At 40.7% G+C, this 19,329-nt stretch overlaps 1 protein-coding gene across 1 annotated transcript in view; it reads left to right on the forward strand.

The window, feature by feature from the left end:
- Window positions 1-367: 367 nt before the first annotated feature.
- Window positions 368-19,329, forward strand: part of RAB11FIP2 (RAB11 family interacting protein 2) — a 28,820-nt gene continuing 9,858 nt past the window's right edge. Inside the window, exons 1-3 of the mRNA XM_053389067.1 lie at window positions 368-1,355; window positions 8,348-8,790; window positions 11,168-11,636. Of these exons, the coding sequence (XP_053245042.1) occupies window positions 1,006-1,355; window positions 8,348-8,790; window positions 11,168-11,636 (1,262 nt within the window). The 5' untranslated portion in view covers window positions 368-1,005. The remainder of the gene's footprint in view (window positions 1,356-8,347; window positions 8,791-11,167; window positions 11,637-19,329) is intronic.

The following is a 19,329-nucleotide window of genomic DNA, read 5'->3' on the forward strand; positions in this document are numbered from 1 at the left end:
AGCGGGAGTAGCGAGGAGAGGCGCGGCGGCGGCGGTGTGAACCCTGCCCTCCGCCCTCTGACCGCCCAGGGAAAGAGGCGGCGCTGCTGCCGCTGCTCGTCCTCTCCCACTCAGCGGCGCCGGCTCAAGGCAACAATGGGGAAGGCGGAAGTGGCGGCTTCGGCCCGGCGGCCTCGCAGCCTCTGCCCAGGGGAGGCGGCCGGGCAGCGCTGAGGGGCCGGCGGGGCGTCTCTCCCTCTCGCTCCCGCGGTAGGACGCGCCGCTACTTCGCCCCAAGCGACGCCTCCGTGGGCGGGAAGCGGCGGCTTTGCCTCTCCCTCTGCCCCGGCTAGGCTCTCCCAGCTGCTTCAGTGAGGGGGGGGGCATTAGAGAACCGCAAGCAGCGAGACAGGCCTGGCGCAGCCTTGCCCGGGCGGGCGCAGGTTTCCCTCAGGAGGAGCCCCCTTTGCCCACCTCCCAATGGTTGTTTTTAAATGCCGCTCTCTTGGGGTTTCCCCGCCCCACTCCTAGGGCACTGGGTTCGTCCCCGAGGCTGTGGGGGAAGCGCAGAGGGTGTTTGCTAGGGAGGGAGAAGTTTCCCTTGGGGACTTTCTCCCTGCTTCTTTAAATCCTGCAGTGCTGCTTTCTGCCCTCTCCTCCACCCCGCCACTTTTAAAAAAGCAAAGGGGGTAGCAGGTGGAAATCCCGCTCGCCAGAGTCAGAGCAGGGGGCTTAAGATATAAGCTGTGCCCTGAACACAAGTGCAGGGAAAGAGGGCTGATGCTAGAAAGAGGGGGGGGGAGGGAAACAGTTCAAATGAATACTGAGGGCATAATCGAAGCTACAATCTTGCCCCACTTGTTGTTAGGAAGCTGACCAAGGAGCAGTTGAGACCCTTGTGCCTGTATGCCCTCAAAGGTCTGTCAGCCTAAAGTGAGCTGCCTTAGTATTAAGTGTACCTGCCTGTAGAACAGGTTACCTGTGTCGTTGTTGCTGCTTAAGACCCCCCCCACCCCAGCCGACAGTATGTTGGCTGAGCAAGCCCAAAAGTGGTTCCCAACTCACGTGCAGGTCACAGTCCTGCAGGCCAGAGACCTGAAGCCGAAGGGCAAAAGTGGCACTAATGATACATACACAATCATACAGTTGGGAAAGGAGAAATACTCCACTTCCGTGGCAGAGAAGACCCTGGATCCTGTATGGAAAGAAGAGGCCTCCTTTGAGTTGCCGGGATTGCTGATGGAAGGGAATCCTGAGAAATACGTCCTCTGCCTGATAGTGATGCACAGGTCACTTGTTGGGCTTGATAAGTTTCTGGGACAAGTGGCGATAAATCTGAATGATATCTTTGAGGACAAACTAAGAAGGAAAACTGAGTAAGTGTTATTTTCTTATATATGCTGGGAACTTTTTTTGCTTTAAAGTTTACCCATATGCTCCAAAAACCAGTTTATATGCAGAGCAGTATTAATAGGTGTATGACTGTATTATCATTTTGTGCTTACCCGTGGGCACCTAGCCTTTCAGGATTTTGAAATTTATACATGCACACTTCATTACTGATGTGTGGTCATACATAGTAATTATTCCCAAATGGTAGGTAGGGTCTCATCAGTCAATTGGGGGCTGAGGATTGCTAGCCTGTCAACAGAAGGAATTTGGATGTTACAGAACAAGCTGTGCAGGAGTTCCACTTTGGATGAAACCAAAATGCTAATCTGAAATGCAGAAGAAAGAAAATCCCACTGGTATACCTCCATACTATGAACTTTGCTATTTTGGGAATAGCCATTTGAAAGAAATGGTACACCATTTTGGCCTACTCTGTTTTGTAGGTTCACTCTGTCTTCTGTTCTTTCACTCATAATATTGGTTGTTCTTCTGTTATTCCATAACACATGAATGTCTGAACCGTTACATGCTTCAGTACAGTACTGTGCTCTTTTACATTATCCCTTAGGACAATAATCAATTTGTTCCCAGTGAAGGCTTTGGTATTGTAATTTATAATGGCAGACGCAATATGAGTGTGTGCTATCTACTTGTGTCGGTCATACAGCTTTTGGTTTATCGGGGTGGTATAACATCTTAGAATAACTAAGTTTTCCTAGTTACAGGTAGGTAGCTGTGTTGGTCTGCCGTAGTCGAAACAAAATAAAAAAAATCCTTCCAGTAGCACCTTAGAGACCAACTAAGGTTGTTATTGGTATGAGCGTTCGTGTGCATGCACACTTCTTCAGATACTAGTTTTCCCAGTTAACCCTTGATTCCAAACTTGGAAGTCTTAACTATTTCAGGGTGTTTTTTTTGCACTTAACTGTTGCTAATAGATATCTGTCCCCATAATGCTGTCATGTGTTTAACATCTCCCTCATTCATGTGTTACATGTTACAAAACAGCCTATATATATAATTTATTATTTAATAGGCAGTGAATTGTGTCTAAGACTCTTGACTGCAATGCTGTTCGTTGTAGGATAGAGTTCTGGGCCTTGAGCATTGCAAGAGAACCATAAAGGTTTCATAATGTTTACTATTCAAATTTTGACACCATGTCAAAATAGAATGTCTGGTTGAAATGTCCACCACTTCAAAGTCTAAGATAAAATAAGGTAAAATGATCATTAAATAGTTTCTTATTCACAGATCACTGCTAAAAATGGTTAATGGAAGACTAATGGAATGACATGATGAAGAAATAATGAAATGTCGTTTGTAGTCAGTCAAACAGAAATGTTTCTGAAATGCAAATGAATTCATTACAGGGAAGTGATTCACTGATTGCAACATCACCAGATCCATTATATTAGGGTTGCCAAACATCCAGAATTTCCTGGACATTGCTGGGATTTGGCTAGCAGAATCAGTATCCAAACATATATATGGCAACCCATGTCGGAAGTGTAGATTTTGTCAAATTTCCTTAAAAGCAGCTTAAAAGCTGCTGCTTCTTTTGAAATCTTGCAAAAAAAAAAAAAACAAAGTTCAACAACTCTGCCAACAATGCTCAATAACTTTTGTGCCTGGATTTTCACTTTTTGAAATATGGCAACCCTACATTTTATAAACATGTTGAAATAAACTGACAAGTAAAGCTTGACTGTGATCAGGTCCCCTCCCTGCTGGTCTCTCAGAACCCACAAAGAGGGTGGAACAGAGACAGGCTAGACATTGGTGCCTCAGATTGCTTAGGAAGGACGTGGGAGAGGAGGAGACTTAGGAAGCTGTGGACCTTCAGTTGCAATTCCCCCATGGGGCAAGACCTGCTGGGAAGAGTTGCTTTGCTCAATAAGCCTGAGCTGTTTTGTTTCCTTGAGTAAAAAATTAACTTCATTGACACCTTGTGAGTTATTGCTGACCAGTTCCTGACTCCCACCTTGACACTTGAGCTTCTTGGAGGAAAGGTGGGATAGAAATATCTAAAAACTTCCAGACTGTGCGCATGTGCACGATTGCACACATGTAGGATGCACCTAAATCAGGAATTGCCTGTATATTTATAATTTGCATTTTTAATCTGCTTGTTTTGTAGCAGCCCTGTTTAGGGAAGTTTTTAATGTTTGATGTTTTATTCTGTTTTTAATTTGTTGGGAGCCTCCCAGAGTGGCTGGGGAAACCCAGTCGGATGGGTGGGATATAAATAATAAATTGTTGTTGTATGTGAACTTCTTCAGTGTTAGAGACTGTAAATTCCAATTTTGCAACTTCTGAAGTGCATTCCTGTGCACTTGCATTTGAAAGTAGTTTCCATTGAGTTCAATGGGACTTACTCTGAGGCAGCGCTATCCAGTGGCAGGCGGGAAAGTGATTCAGGAGATGGACCCCTGGAGGAACGTGACACAAGAGAGCAGGACTGTCAGGGGCCATGCTGTGTCTCTGGAGCTACAAAATTCATTCCATGCCCTCACCTTGGACACCCTCCCTCTGGAGGTGATGGACTCTCTCCTTCATTGGAGGTTTTTAAGCAGAGGTTGGGTGGCCATCTGTCATGTAGGCTTTAGTTGAGATTCCTGCATTTTCTGGGTTAGACTAGGTGACCCTTATGATGCCTTCCTATCTACAATTCTATGATCCTATGTGAATTTAAGATTTATGCCTAAGCGTACACACTGCAGCAGTCATAGTGCTGTTTCAGTTAAGTGTTTATTACAAAATAAATGTGAAATTGTTACTTGTAGTTGCAGAAGCATCTGCATGCCTTTTATTCTTTTACACCAATAAGTGCATTTATTAAAGAGAAATTGCTTTTGCCAAGCAATAAACAATATTTTGTTGTTGGAGAAAGGTGATGCGCCTCTGCCTACCACTGTACTCCCCACATTGCAGTTTGGAGTTCCGTTTGTTCCACGATTGCATCAGTATTAGGAGTATCTCTTGGCTAGTATCTGTGCCATCATTTGAAACCATTCACAAGCTGTTTTCCCATTTCTTGCCTTAATGAGTGTGCCATTAAGAAATACCTTTAATAAAGAGTTTTCAAATTATTCTTTGCTCTTGGTGGCTGAATACTCCTCATGGTACTACAATCATACACTTCCTCCCCCACCTGCAATTTCAAGCATAATGAAAACCCAGGAAGGCTACTTGTCACCTTCTTATACAGTGCCCATCCAAGAAGTTCCACTTTCTAGTGCTGAAGTGCACATAGCATACAAAATAGACGAAAAGAGATAGAGGGGGAAAAGAATGAAAAAGCAGCCTGTTCTCTTTTCAGTAAGGCTATGTCTCCTGTTTGTTGTGTTGGGACAAAATATTAGCCACAAACTTCTGCTTCTTGCATATTGGCTTTTACATTTGTGTAAGATGTATACATAGAACGCATAGAAGCCATGTGTACATGTGTACACATGTACACAGAGAAGCCAGTGTCTGTTGACCCAAACTTCAATGCATATTGCTTGATATTGTGGTGTACAGTTTGCACAGTTCTAATCTATATGTTTGAGACTCTGCTTGAGTAAGCTTCCTATGCAAATGTGAAATCCCGGGCTCTGGAGTGTGTATGGCAGTGCAATCTTGACCCATGACTATGCATATTTTAGGAACTTCAGCATATGGGCTTTAGAGTTACTAACTCAAGATCTGGAATACTCTTGCTGTAGCATTGAAAATAGGGGCGAGATTGTGTTGTTTTTAACTGCTATTTGGAATGTCCAGTTCTGACTTTTGTAACATGGAAAGGGCTATGAGTTGGCCCAGAAATCTACCTATACAAGTTATACCTCGGGTTGCGAACATGATCCGTGCAGGAGGCATGTTTGCAACCCGCAGCGCCGCGTCTGCGCAGGCGCATGACGTGATTTGGTCTTCTGTGCATGCGCAAGCGCCAAAACCCAGAAGTAACCTGTTCTGGTACTTCCGGGTTTGGCACGGTCCGCAACCCGTAAACGCGCAACCTGCAGTGTTCGTAACCCGAGGTATGACTGTATACATATCCATTTTCAGTCTGCATATTGCTGTTTACAAGAACTATAGCTTCAGTAAGGTACTACTGAAATTGAATATTCTGTACGTAGTGATTTCGGAAATGTGAGATAGGACAACATAATAGTGTGGCATTACTATCAGGAATGCACTGCAGAGATGGAAGATGCTCTTTGTTCAGGGGTGGAAAAATTAGGGAAATGTTATCACTGTGATGTTTAGAAACTTGCCAGCACAACTGGGAGGCAGGTAGCCTATTGCTTTTTCAAATGGTATATGGCTGAATTGTGTGTGTGTGTTGCCTGGAAAAAAAACACAATTATGGAAATACAGAGTAAAATTTCAGTTATTTAAATTAAAATTAAGGACGCATAGCTGTGACCCCATAGTTTTAAAACAAAAGTTGATACCTAACAATATAATTTTGATTTCTTTCAAAACTGATGATAAATACAAATTTTATTAAATAGTGGTTTTTTGCTTTCAGATGCATTTAGCAGACCCAGAGCCTTATATCCAAAGTGACTTTTTAAAGTTGATGTAACCTGAACATTGCTTAGTTTGTGGGTAAATGAGATCCACATATTTGATGAAGTGCCTTTATTGGTAATATTTCTAGTTTTTAATATATTTAATAGCTTCCTCCTTCCAACACAGCTGTACATATGGTTCTCCAAGAGACAGACTTCAGAGTCACTAGAGTATTACAAAAAAAGATATTTAATATTCTGCACAATGCTGAACCTTGTCAGCAATTCCCCCATGTGTGTTTTTTCTTGTAAGAAAAATGAAGGCTAACAGCTGATCTAGAATTTCTAGGAAAGCTTCAGCGCATGCAACATGCAAGGGCTTTCTTTCTTTTAACAGAGAGAAGTGTGTATGCCAGCCCATAGTGACTTTAACCATGTACTAAGCCACAAACTAATAGCCTGCTGCACGTAACACTTTTTAAGTTGCTGGTGGTTGCACCTTAAAACAAACATATGCCTTTAAAAATAAAGGCAGCGAAGTTTCCTGAAGCAGTGGTGTTATGAGAGGGCCTCTGTCGTATATTTTAATATCTTCATTCTGGCACAAGATATAAGAAACTAAAACAATAGCTAATATAGCTTAGCACATAAATATTTTTATTCCAGAATGGCTCTCCCTTTCATGAGTGTGAAAAATCATTAGCTTTTTAAAGAAAAGGAGTAAGGGGTTATTGGAACGGCTAGTTGAGATTTGGAGCAGGTGGTGGTCTTCAAGGCTTTATTTACAGTCCTAGTTTTGTTATACCAAGAACACCCGAGCTATTCATATTGCCTCTTTCATGATTAGAAGTTGAGCATGGCAATATGTGCTGGCGTAAGGCCTATTTGCTAGTTACTTCCTGGGGAGAAATCGTAACCTGCTGCAGGGCTTGGGCGAACTCATTCTTCTCATTCTTCTTGTCAAGAGAGTTAAGGAATGAATAAGGCTGTACCACTTTTGTTAGGTGATCGGGGTGATGCCTCATTCAGTCCATTCCCAGAAAGAATGGAATTTATTATTATTAATTTTTTTACAGCAATCTAAGAGATAAGATATCTCATTTGAATAGTAAGTGGCACAGCCTGGTTCATATTATACCCGGTTGGCATTTCTCAGTGGAAAGCATTTTGTATTTGGTTTGGATCAGTATCACAGCAGGAGTAAACAAAAGCATTGAACTACTGTACTTTTGAGGGCATTTTGATATATTTTCTAATCCCTGTATTTGGGGAAACTCTTAAATCTCTGTAAGCATCAGGCAGAACAAATTTGGCAATCCTTGTGGTGAGATTCTGTGGCAGAGCCACCGCTACTTCCTGAGCCCTGCCAATTCACTCCAGCAGGGATTGAGGTGCAGGATGATTTTCATTATCTTTTTTGTCCCATTATTTTTTCTCTCCCCACCCCGCAAACTGTAGTCAGTGGGAGGGAATATACTGTTCCATCTCTCGGGCTGGTCTATTTGAAGGCTTCTCTTTGGGAGGATGTCAGGGGAAGAACTACTCACATAGGATCCGGTGGATCCTTGCCCACTCCTGACAAGCCCAGTTTTGGCATTTGGTGCAGCAGAACATCTGCGCCTGCTGAGCTTTCCATGGGTGCTCGGGGAGCAGGACTCCAGCGCTGCAAGACTTCCCTCTCCATTAGCAAAGCAGCACTTGACATCACTTCCTACATTCCCTCAGCTGGCCTTTGGCTGGTTTAAGGATCATTTCCTAAATTTAACATTGATACTTTCATTTATGTGTTGCATTAAAGGAAGCATAATGGAAGATACATTAGTTTTAATCACTTTTGATTTTCACATTACAAATTTAGTTATTTTCTTATGGGCCTTTTACAACTGCAGTGTTTATTTGGAAAAAAAAATTGTTCATAAAGTAACATTTCATCAAATTGTATCATAGGGTGGTTTATTTGGTTGTTTGTTTTAAAAAAGAAGTCTTAATTCTTTTTTGTACCTTTCCAAATACATGGCTCTGGACAAGTGAATTTTTGTTTTCTGTATTCGTCTACATGGGCTTCATTTTAACTGAATTTTGCAGGAGGATGAATGGTAGATCTCATGCTTTTCATGCAGAAGGTCCTGGTTTCAGTCCCTGGCATCTCAGTTAAAAAAAGATCAAGTAGTAGGTAATGCAAATGCTGTTTATACAGTATATATCCATATCTATATAGGGTAATGCGATGAATCCCCCCCCCCCATATTGCTGCTAGGCAGCATAGACCTTACTGGTAGTCAGGTGTTCTTCCCTGATTTAAGGCAGCTTTTCTTATTATGAAATACATACATTTAAAACACCAGCCCAAATCTCTGGTTGCAGGCAATTTTTATTTCTTGGATTATTTGTTCTTAAAAGCAGCAGTTTAAATAAAAAATTTTTTTTCATACAATGTTACACAACTTACAGTGTGTTGTTATCTTATCTTGAAGGTGGTTTAGCCTGGAGTCCAAACAAGGAAAGAGAACTAAAGACAGAGGAGAAATAAAGGTCAATATTCAGTTTATGAGGAACAATATGACAGCAAGCATGTTTGACCTTTCAATGAAGGACAAAACTAAATCTCCATTTGCTAAACTAAAGGACAAAATGAAGGGTCGGAAGACTGATGGAACATTTTTGGATACATCCTCTGCAATCATTCCAAGCAGTCACATACCAGAAACTAACACTGTAACTTCCCTTGGTGAAATACAGTTAAAATCTAAACCAAAAAAGCCTTTCCTGTTGGGACCTCAGCGACTATCTTCAGCTCATTCAATGTCCGATTTAACTGGGCCCCAGGTGACTTCGGAAAAAATTAAATCGGGCACAGTTGCCAATGCATACCTCTTCAGACGTCAGCTTGAGTCTGTTGGTTCTGCGGATGAAAGTGGTAAGTGAAAATTGTTGATGCTGTTTGATGTAAGAAACTTCAACAGACTCTTGCTCATTGCTTCCAGCCTGTTATCTTTTCGCTCTTACCTTATAGAAATGCGTGGTTGCAAAAGCTCACAGAGCAGCGTATATTGACTACACTGTAAGGTAAAGGCAAATGGGGCACATCAGTAATGTACCAGCAGCAATCCTGTTCAAGCAGCTTATCACCAAATATTAGGTGCAAAGGTTTTTGGAAACAGCTGACAGGTGGGTGATGTTTTTAGGAAAGCTTGAGAGATAAATAATTCCAGGTCCCACTCAAGCTGCAGCGTGCCGTTCAGTTTAAAATGTTCAGGCTAGTAAATAAAATACCATCAAAGAACAATACAATAAAACACAAAATACAAATACAATAAAACAATAATTATTGGCAGTATCAAAACATTAAAAGGAACCAGCAGAGATACAACAAGATTAGTGATTGAAAAGCGTGGGGAAATCAAGAAACTTTAGAGCTCTGTACATCAGAATTGTTAATTTTTCACGTTGTATGTTCCCAATTAAAGTTACATTCTGTTGATGTGATATAAGTTAGCTTGTTAGACCAGTGCAACACTAGATTATAATACCGTGTTGACCATTTGGCCCATTTTGCACATTTATCTGGTGGTTCGTTGAGTCTTAGGAGCTTTTTATAATATTGTCCTCTAATTTCATAGCATAGTAAACATGAAGTAGATACTGAAGCTAATTGTAAATATATCAAGTGTAGCATAGTGGTTGGAATTTTTTTTTTTTTTTGGCCTGGTGGACCAGATCCTTATCTGACCCCCCATTCCCAGAGTCCATTTTTAGGCAGGCAGTGTCTTTATGATGCCATGTGATTAGTTGCCCCATCCACTCCCAAAGTTTGTTGTGCAGAGCTTCCCAAGCACTCATAATCCAATGGGTTGTTTGTGTTTTTAGGAAACCACAGCACAAGAGGCTTTGCTGTTTTAGTAGCACCAAACATTTTGTGTTGAAAACACTGCTGAAATGGAGCTTCCCCATTCTTTTTTTAGCAGGGCTTTCAGTGCAAATTGCTTGGTGCTATTGGAGCATGGTACACTTCACACACCCATCAGCTAGTCGTGGTGGGATGTCTTGCTCCCTCAGTGGAAAAATTGGGAGCTCACTTTAAGCTCCTGATTGTTCCTTTTTAGCCACATCACCACCTTCTTCACACCTGACATGATGTCAGGGGTGGGGGAGATGAGTGTGGTTTGGTTGCTTTGTTTTAACTTTTATTTGTGCTCTTACCTTATTCTTACTCTTGTGAACCATCCTGAGATCTTATAATGAAGGGTGGTTAAAGGTAAAGGGACCCCTGACCATTAGGTCCAGTCGTGGCCGACTCTGGGGTTGCGGTGCTCATCTCGTTTTATTGACCGAGGGAGCTAGCGTACAGCTTCTGAGTCATGTGGCCAGCATGACTAAGCCGCTTCTGGCGAACTAGAGCAGCCCACGGAAATACCGTTTACCTTCCCACTGGAGCGATACCTATTTATCTACTTGCACTTTTGATGTGCTTTCGAACTGCTAGATTGGCAGGAGCAGGGATCGAGCAGCGGGAGCTCACCCCATCGCGGGGATTTGAACCGCCAACCTTGTGATCGGCAGGTCCTAGGCTCTGTGGTTTAACCCACAGTGCCACCCGCGGCCCTAATGGAGGGTGGTATATAAGTCTAATAAATAATAATAGTAATAAATGGGGAGAAGTGCTGGGCCAGAGGTTCCCCACTCCTAAGTTAGAATGTCAAGCCAGGATCGAGGAGTCCTGGATTCAAATTCCCACTCGACCGTCAATACCTCAGAGATATCTTGATCCAGCCTGTGTTTTCTGTTTTCTCTACATTTCCCTATGTTCCTTGAAGGAAGCGTAGGAAATTAATAATAATAACACATTGTTTTGCCATTTTATAAAAAACTTGAGTCAGTCATATACACTTTTCTTTTAAACCATGACAGCCTTCCAGAACCTTTTGTAGTGCATATAGAATGTTACAATAAATCTTTAATACAGAAACATTATTTCATTGGGAGTACCAAGTATGTGCCCAAATCTCTTACTAAATCCATGGGACTTGGACATCCCTGTGTTTGGGTGGATCATGCCCCTCCCTTTTTTTTTAAACCAACAACAGTTTGACTGGTTGATCAATTGAGTACATTCAGAAATGAGGATGGGAAATCTCAGCCAGACGAGTCAGAGATGATGGGAGTTGTAGTCCAGCAATACCCAAAGGGCCACAGGTTCCCCTTCCTGTTCTAAATGCAGTTATGCAAGCTTTTGTGTGGGTATTGCCAAATATGATGTGATGTCTCTTGTATACTAATGACAAAATGATTTGCAGGAAATGTAAAATCTCCGCACAGACGGACGTTAAGTGCAGATACAACTAAAGTGAGTCAGCCAGACAGCACAGTTGATGACAGCAACTCAGCTTTTGGAGCACAAAATGACCCTTTTAAAAATGTGAGTGCTTCGTTGCCTCAGAAGTTTGCCACCCTGCCAAGGCAGAAGAATCCATTTGAAGAAAGCCCCATGTCATGGGACCAAAACGTAGGTCTGTTTTCAAAACCTGCTGAAATAAAAAAAGACATTAAGAAAGAGAAAAAGGAGAAGGTTAGTCTCTATGAAAGAGTGACTGGGAAAAAAGATAGTAAGCGGTCTGACAGACTTAGCAATGGAGGATCAGATGCTTCTGCTGATTTGAAATCACCTAGTGCACTCGGCGAAAATCATCAGGACAGTTTTGATTTTGATTCAACTAATCCCTTTACAACAAGCTTCAAGCCAACAAAAGTGCTGCCATCTTCTAGGTAAGCTTTACTATATTTGAGATATGATGTCTTGGAGTCAGTTTTATAAAAATGAAAACAGAGTTTGGGCAAACCTTTTTTTTTAAAAAATATCATCAAGGTTATCATTTTTTTCTTATTAGAAGTATATTTCAAAAGTAATATTTAACCCCAGATGGCTACTGCTATGCTATAAAGGAGCTCACTCAGCTGTTGTGTGGGAAGCTCTATCCCTTCCTTCCCCCAGTAACAGCCTTGCATAGCTCAGCATGCAAAGGCCAATTCTACCCTTAACTGATTAGATAGAATTCTCTGAGCACTGGAGGAATATGCCCCCAAATCCGCCTTAAAATAATGAGACCCTGTTCAGTGTATCCTTATTATCAAAGTTTTGGACAGTGCCTGAGAGATCGAGCACATTTTGCAGTGTGCTTTCCACCCAGAGAAGCTAGCCTGCCTGATTCATTGCCCAGTTATTTTTTTTAAAAAAAGATTTACACAAACTTTATTCAGGAAAGCATTTTTGCTGCATTGTTTGAGTTCTGTTTTATTGAATAACCGGCTTGTTTTTGTTTAGTTTAAAAAAGGTTGCATTGTAACTTTTTATACTGTGGGGTTTTTTTATAATTATTTAACATTTTTAGCTACTTAAAAAGGCTCAGGGCTAAGAATGCAGGATTTAAGTCAATTAAATCTAAACACGAAAAACCTCTTATTGTCCTTGAAATGCTCCCTCCTTTGTAGGGTGGACCTTTTTAGAGGAACAGACTAGAGATGTAATGCTGACCCATGTTTTGGTCACTCTCACTTTCACACATGTGTGCTCTGATTTCTCTCACACAGCAAGCTGTAGTTTGCTATTACAGTGTGAAAACAGAGAAGGTAGTAATGCACACAAAGCTTGTGAGCTGGCTAGCATTAAATCATGGTTTTGGAATTAGATCTGAATGGACATACTGTCTTTCTTATGCTACTAAAAGTAGTGAAGTAGTAAAAAGTAGATGTGTTCCACACTTTATCTATGATTCTTAATTATTATATTTAGTTGCTCCCCCCCCCAATGAAATTAAAGGTGACTTACAAAATGCACATTAAAAAACAGATCTAAGCTCACCCTACTGAAAAATAAGCAGAAAATTAAGATCCAAAGGCCCTGGGTGAAAAAGAATGCATTTGACTGGAGCCTAAGTTTTTAAAAAATGGATTATATTTTGAGAACATGAACAATTCAACTGAGTGAATCTCTGTGATAATTTATTAGGTATTGATGGGGCACGACAAGAATCTTTAGGAAGAAGCTCCTTGCTTGGATTTGCAACTGACAAAATGTTGGACTGATTCCCACCCCCTGCTGCTAGCAGCAGTTCTCAACCTGTGGGTCCCCAGATGTTGGACTACAACTCCCATCATCCCTGAGCTCTGGCCTTGCTAGCTAGGGGTGATGGGAGTTGTAGTTCAACAACATCTGGGTACCCACAGGTTGAGAATTTTAAAAATGGGTGCTACATCAGAGCATCTGAATTACTGCCTAGTTAACTTGGGCAGCAGGCAATTTCTAGTCACCAATGGTGACAAGGTTGTATGTTAATGACAAGTCTGTGTTAGGCTCTGGTATCTCCTACCCGTTAGCATTTGGTGGTAATAGGGTTGTGTTGTTTTTAAGCCCAGTCCACATCTTTGAAAGTTTGCATTTGCAAGCTGTTTGATTGCTTTCATTAGTCTAATTGCAATCATTCATTGCACCGGCTTTCAAGGGGTTAATCTGCAGCTCTCTGTCATGGCAGTCTTGTACAGTGAGCATACCGGAGGACAAATGTCAACTTAATATACAAACTTCCCATAAAATAGCTAGCACTATGTGCAACATTTCCGTAAAAAAATGTTTGTTTTTTAAAGCTACGCTACAGTAGGCTAATACACTGATGTGAAAATTTCTCAATTTACAGCACTTGACAGGTGCTAAAAGAAAAGCATCTTTAATTTTAATGTGTTGTTAGGCCCTCTTTAGAGGGATTGTGGAAGTTATTAACAAGGTCCTTTGAGACAGGAGACGGGTAATTAACAAGACCTACAGAAAGAGAGTTTGGGTAATTAACAAGCTCTTAGGCACTGGACACAGGGTAACAAATAGTCCAGTAGTTAAAGGGGACAGGTTGTTACTAGCATGATCAAATGCCAGATTTGAGAATGTGAATAGATAGGTGTCTCAGTGAGGTGTCTAATTAGTATTTTTTTATTATATATAAACTCCTTAGATTACATTTCTGCAATATAACAGTCAGGGTAATAGCAACACCCACCCACCCGTGAGGACCCTTTTAAGATCGAAATTTCATTTAAAAATTGGCAATAAATGTAGTGCCCTTTACAATGATTACTAGGGAGAAAAGAGAAAAATGAAAATGGCATATTAAGAAAATAGTATTTTAATGAGGTAATTTATCTTCGAATGAGACACAATTCACTCTTAGATAGCAGCAAGAACGAAAGGTGCCAAAGTTGCAGTAGACGTCACTTGAATGTCGGTGGTGGGATTAGGCTGAAGAGATTTGTTGCCCTTTGTCCTCCAGGATAGGTAATACCTTTATTCTGTGCTGGTTTTGGGATACATAAAAGGTTGTATCCCAGAGGGGCAGCCCTTTCCTGTAAGATTTAGGAAACGGATCCTTTTCCTGCCCCAGGCAACATTCAAGGCCCTTTAGCAGTGGGCATAGGAGCCAGTTTATAGGGGCCAAGATCCCTTTGGCTCCTCCCAGTAAAATATTTGAGGGGACCAGGGCCCCCCAAAGTGGATGGGCATTGCCGTTCAAATGGTGTGTGTGCATTGCATCTTGTGATCGATTATGCGGGGCGGGACTTACCTCCCCTCCCCAATAGTTCAGGTTGGCACCCCTAGAAGTGGGTATCAGCTGAAATGGGGGCAGCACTGAAGGACGTTTGTGCCCCAACCCACCTTGAAAGTGATCATCCCTAACTGAAAGAGGGTTCTAGGTGGAACTCATAGTTTCACTGAAATAAATGGGATTTATGTCTAGACAGGGTAGATCAACTTAAAATTAAATCATTAATTTAAATCAGAAAAATGTCATTTGCAATCATCAGTTTTAATCAAGTTTCCAATTGACACGTCATATTTCCTTAAATGATGGTGAAAATCTGAGCACTAAACCATATTACTTTGCAACTAAATAAGAATATTGTTTATTTATTCTTGGAACCGGGCCTTGCATCCCTTTGCATCCCTATATATTTTTGCATGCTTTCCCTGTTAAGCTCTAGAGGGAACATCTTTTAAATATTTCCCTTTTTGGGTCTTTCTTGCAACTAGCACTCATGATGGTTGTGAGTTTAGTAGTGCAGTTTTATCTACTCCTATTAAGTTCTTAGGCTCCAAGACTGTACCCACTTACATAAGTATGGGGCTGTAAATAACATGCACACTGGACAGTTTTGTCACTGTCACTCATTTTTGTTTCACTCTACCTTTGGCAGCATAAATTGATAATAACTGGGCCAATGAGAACAGTTATATCATTATCATCTTTATTGTTATTTTTATACGAGTAGGTAGAAGGTTGGTTGTGTTGAGGTGTTGGTGAAGGAGTCTCTGACATTGGATTGGCCTTTCCAACATTAAATCTCTGTCTTCAACATCAGGTGGCAAATCTGATTTATCCTCTGGCCCTGGAATGCCCTTCCAGGGACCACTGGATTGCATCCCAGCAATGAGGCTAACATGCTTATATAACCATCTAAGCTGTGTCCCTCTTGTGTCTAGGCTGCGTCCCCAAATAAATAAAAATAAAATAAATATATGAGCACTTCTCTACTGAAAAGTTCTTCTTTTACCGTGAATCCTTTGCAGTTGGGGAAGGAAGCTTTCTAAATATCTGACTCCAGAACAGTCAGGTGTCAGTATGACCTTTCTGTAACATTTTTCAAATATTCTGTATTAAACTTGTTGCTTAAAAGCTATTGCTGGAGTAGCTATATTCCAGCTTTATCTGATCTGTAGCTTTATTCACATGTTGCGTTATCATGTATTTGGCTTCTGTTCCAGTAAGTTCAGCCTCTTGTGGAAGTTGTAATCTTTGTCTCTTTGATATCTCTTGCCACCCTTTCCTGCATTTCTAGAAAAGTAAGTTCATTTGGTAGTTATTTCCCATTAGTACAGGTTGCTGCTTAGCGCATCACCTCCTTCCTTCTGCTTATATTCTTTCACAGAAGATGAGCCAGCTGTACTTCATAAAACAGAGTTTTAATAAATTTAATAAAATTAAAAGTCACAAAAACCTAGTGACATTATAAAACAGTTCTAAAACCTCCTATAGAAATGTAACAGAATGCCCAGGTAATTAAAGTCTTGGGCTGGTGTTGAAAAGACATTAAAGTTAATGTCTCTAAAGAGGGCATTCCATATCCAAGAGGGACTCAACTGAGAAGTCCCTCAACTAGCAGAGAGACTCAAGAGAAGAATGTGAGAGGGTTTAGGCAGGCTTATGTGTGTAGGGGTGAAATAACATTTTTTTATTTACTTTCATTTATATCCTGCTTTTCTTCCATCGTGGAACATGAAGTGGCATTCACATGGTTCTCAGGTGGTCATCCATCCAGATGCTGACCAAGACCAAAATTGATGGTTTAATGCTTGGGACATTTTCAGTCATTTAGAGGGAGAGTCAAGTAGCCAAGCCGCAAGCTGTTTAGCGTTTCAAAGTGTAACAACCAGCATGTTGAAGTGTGCTTGGGAACAGTCCCAATCAGTAATCTAGCACCTGTATTTTGTTTCCAAGAAGTTGTCAAAGGCAGCCCCACAAAAGTCCTGTCAAAGAGTTACTGTGGCATGAATCCCAATGAAATAAATGATTTAAGATGGTACTGCTAGGGATGTACCCGTTAAAGTGAGATTGATTAACCCCAGATCACATCTGGAGTTCGTTGTATTTTGGGAACAGCGGAACAGAAAACTGAGATAATTGTGTCACAAAGTAACATATATATATGCTGCATGTTAGTTTAGTCAGAAGGGTGTCCCTTCTTCCTTTTGAAGTAAAATTGTGCTTTTATTTATTGGTGCTTTTTTAAAAAAAATAGTAATCATAAATTGCTCTTCCTTTTTTAAACCTCTTTTTGCAGTAATATAAATGATTCCTAGATTACCAGAGTAGCGTTTTGTAAATCTGCCAATATGAACTGATGAAGTACATATACTTCATAATGCAATAAAGTTTTTTTTAAAAAAATTGTTAATGTGTTTATTAGAAAGTGATTATTGTGTTTTTCAACTTTTGTTTCCTAATAAATTGCCCTAGGAAAGACACTAATTGATTAAAAGATCTTCTAACTCCTGAAAAAGGAACTAATTACAGGCAAAACTAACATTCTGAAGACAAGAAGAAAATAGCAAAATTTTAAAGTGATTTTGAGCAGATTGACATATTTTTTTAGTCTGCTGTATCATGGTAAATAGAAGCAAAGCAGGTTTGACTTGTATCTTGTAATCTATATTTACAGCTTATGTTTTGAAATGTTCTTTTGCTACTTCAAACATTTTTTTAAAAAAATCACAGCTTAAGGAAAAAATTAAATATTTTAAGTAATCTCCATCTGTTATGTTTATCTTTCTGCTTTCTTGTCTGTCAGTCTCAGCTGCAACATTATTTGCCTCATCTGTGAATTTTCATTCTTCTGCACACTGATGAGCTTTAATGTTTAGGCTTGATGGCTTTAGGGTGTTGGGCATTAACTTGGAATGCATCTTGTTGACAATACAGGTATTTGTAAAGTTTCAAACAGTCTTAATAGCTCCATTGTTTTCTGTCTTGAGACTTACTGTTTTTCCATATTTGCAAAGTGTGGTTCTTTTCACTTTTCATGAACTATTTTTTACTCTCTCTGTGTGAGAGAGAGTGTGTGTGTTTGATAACCCTGAATATTGGTAGATACTAGAGAAGTACCGGAAAAGCACAAAAATGGTGTGTGTGTGTGTGTTATATTTGAGTGAAGTTAATTACAAAGTGTCCCTTGGTTTTAAAATACAAAAAACAACAACAACTGTAAAATTACAGAATTATCCAGTTTGCAGTTCAATTATGAAATAGCCAAACAGAAGTCATAATGAACAGGAACCCAGAAGCCAGATGAAACGGATATGTCTCCCCTGTTTCAGGTGGAATGGAAAGAGAGTAAGGTGTCATCTGCATATTGATGACACTGCACTCTGAATCCCTGGGTTACTTACAGTATATGGGTAAAAAATGTAGGAGAGGTAAATACCACAGGCAAGGGAAAGCTGAGTGAAGTTGGACATGCACTCTGGACTTTCAAAAGGCTGAAATATTGAAGGCACAATGGTAGACAGTTCCAGCAAGAAAGAAAAGTGGGAGGCACCTAAAGAAACTGCTGTGGCTGCATAAGGAGCTTACAAATGATCTGAGATGTAAGCAGTGCATATATAAGAAATGGAAGAAAGGAGAAATCATAAAGAGATGTCAACAGCTGCAGGGAGAAGGTAAGGAGGGCCAAATCCCTGAATGAACTCAGGCTTGCAAGGGAGGTTAAGATAATTAAAAAGGTTTCTTTGACTATGTTTGAAGCAAGAGGAAGAACAAGCAAGCAATAGGTCCCTTGCATAGAGATGATGGAGAAATGCTATTGGGTCAAGAAGGCAGAACTGCTGAACGCCTATTTTGCCTCTGTCTTCACTCTGAAGGAAAGCAGTGCCCAACAGAATAAATGATGCAAGGAGAGAGCTGCAGCCCAAAGATAGGGAAAGAGGTGTTAAGGGAACACCTAGCTGCTTTAAATGAATTCACATCTCCAGGGCCTGATGAGAATTCCTGGAGACTGGAGGTGGGGAAATCTTGTTCCCATCTTCAAAAGGGGAAAAAAGAGGACCCAGGTAACTACCAACCAGTCAGCTTCACGTCAGTATCAGGAAAGGTCCTAGAACAGATAATTCAACAATCAGTCTGTGAGCACTTAGAAAAAGATGCTATGATTACTAAGACCCAGCATGGGTTTCTCAAAAACAAATCATGCCAGACGAATCTCATTTTCTTTTTTGATAGAGTTACAAACCTGGTAGATCAGGGGAATGCTGTGGACGTACTATATCTTGATTTCAGTACGGCTTCTGACAAAGTCCCCCATTATATTCATTCCAAGAAGCTGGTAAAATGTGGGTTGGACAAGGTAACTGTTAGGTGGATTTGTAGCACGTTGACCGAACCCAAAGAGTGCTCACTAATGGTTTCTTGTCATCCCTGAAAAAAGTGACAAGTGGAGTGCTGCAGGTTTCTCTCCTGGGCCCACTGTTGTTCCGTGTCTTTATTATTTACTTGGATGAAGGTATTGAGGAGATGCTCATCAAATTTGCAGGTGACACCAAACTGGGATGACACCAAACTAGCTAATGCCGTAGAAGACAGAATTGGAATTCAGGATTACCTTAACAGTTTAGAGAACTGGGTCCAAACTAACAAAATGAATTTCAGTTGGGACAAATGTAAGGTTCTACACTTAGGCAAGAAGAACCAGCTGCAAAATATAAGATGGATTGCCAGTAGTACATGTGAAAAGAAAATAGGGGGACTTAGTAAACCACAAGCTTAACATGAGTACCCAGTGTGCTGCAGCAGCAGCAAACCCCCCCCAAAAAAACCCCATTAATGCTATTCTAGACTGCTTGAAAAGAAGTATAGTGTCCCAATCA

Source organism: Podarcis raffonei, chromosome 5 (assembly GCF_027172205.1).
Source record: "Podarcis raffonei isolate rPodRaf1 chromosome 5, rPodRaf1.pri, whole genome shotgun sequence".
Classification (NCBI taxonomy): Eukaryota; Metazoa; Chordata; class Lepidosauria; order Squamata; family Lacertidae; genus Podarcis; species Podarcis raffonei.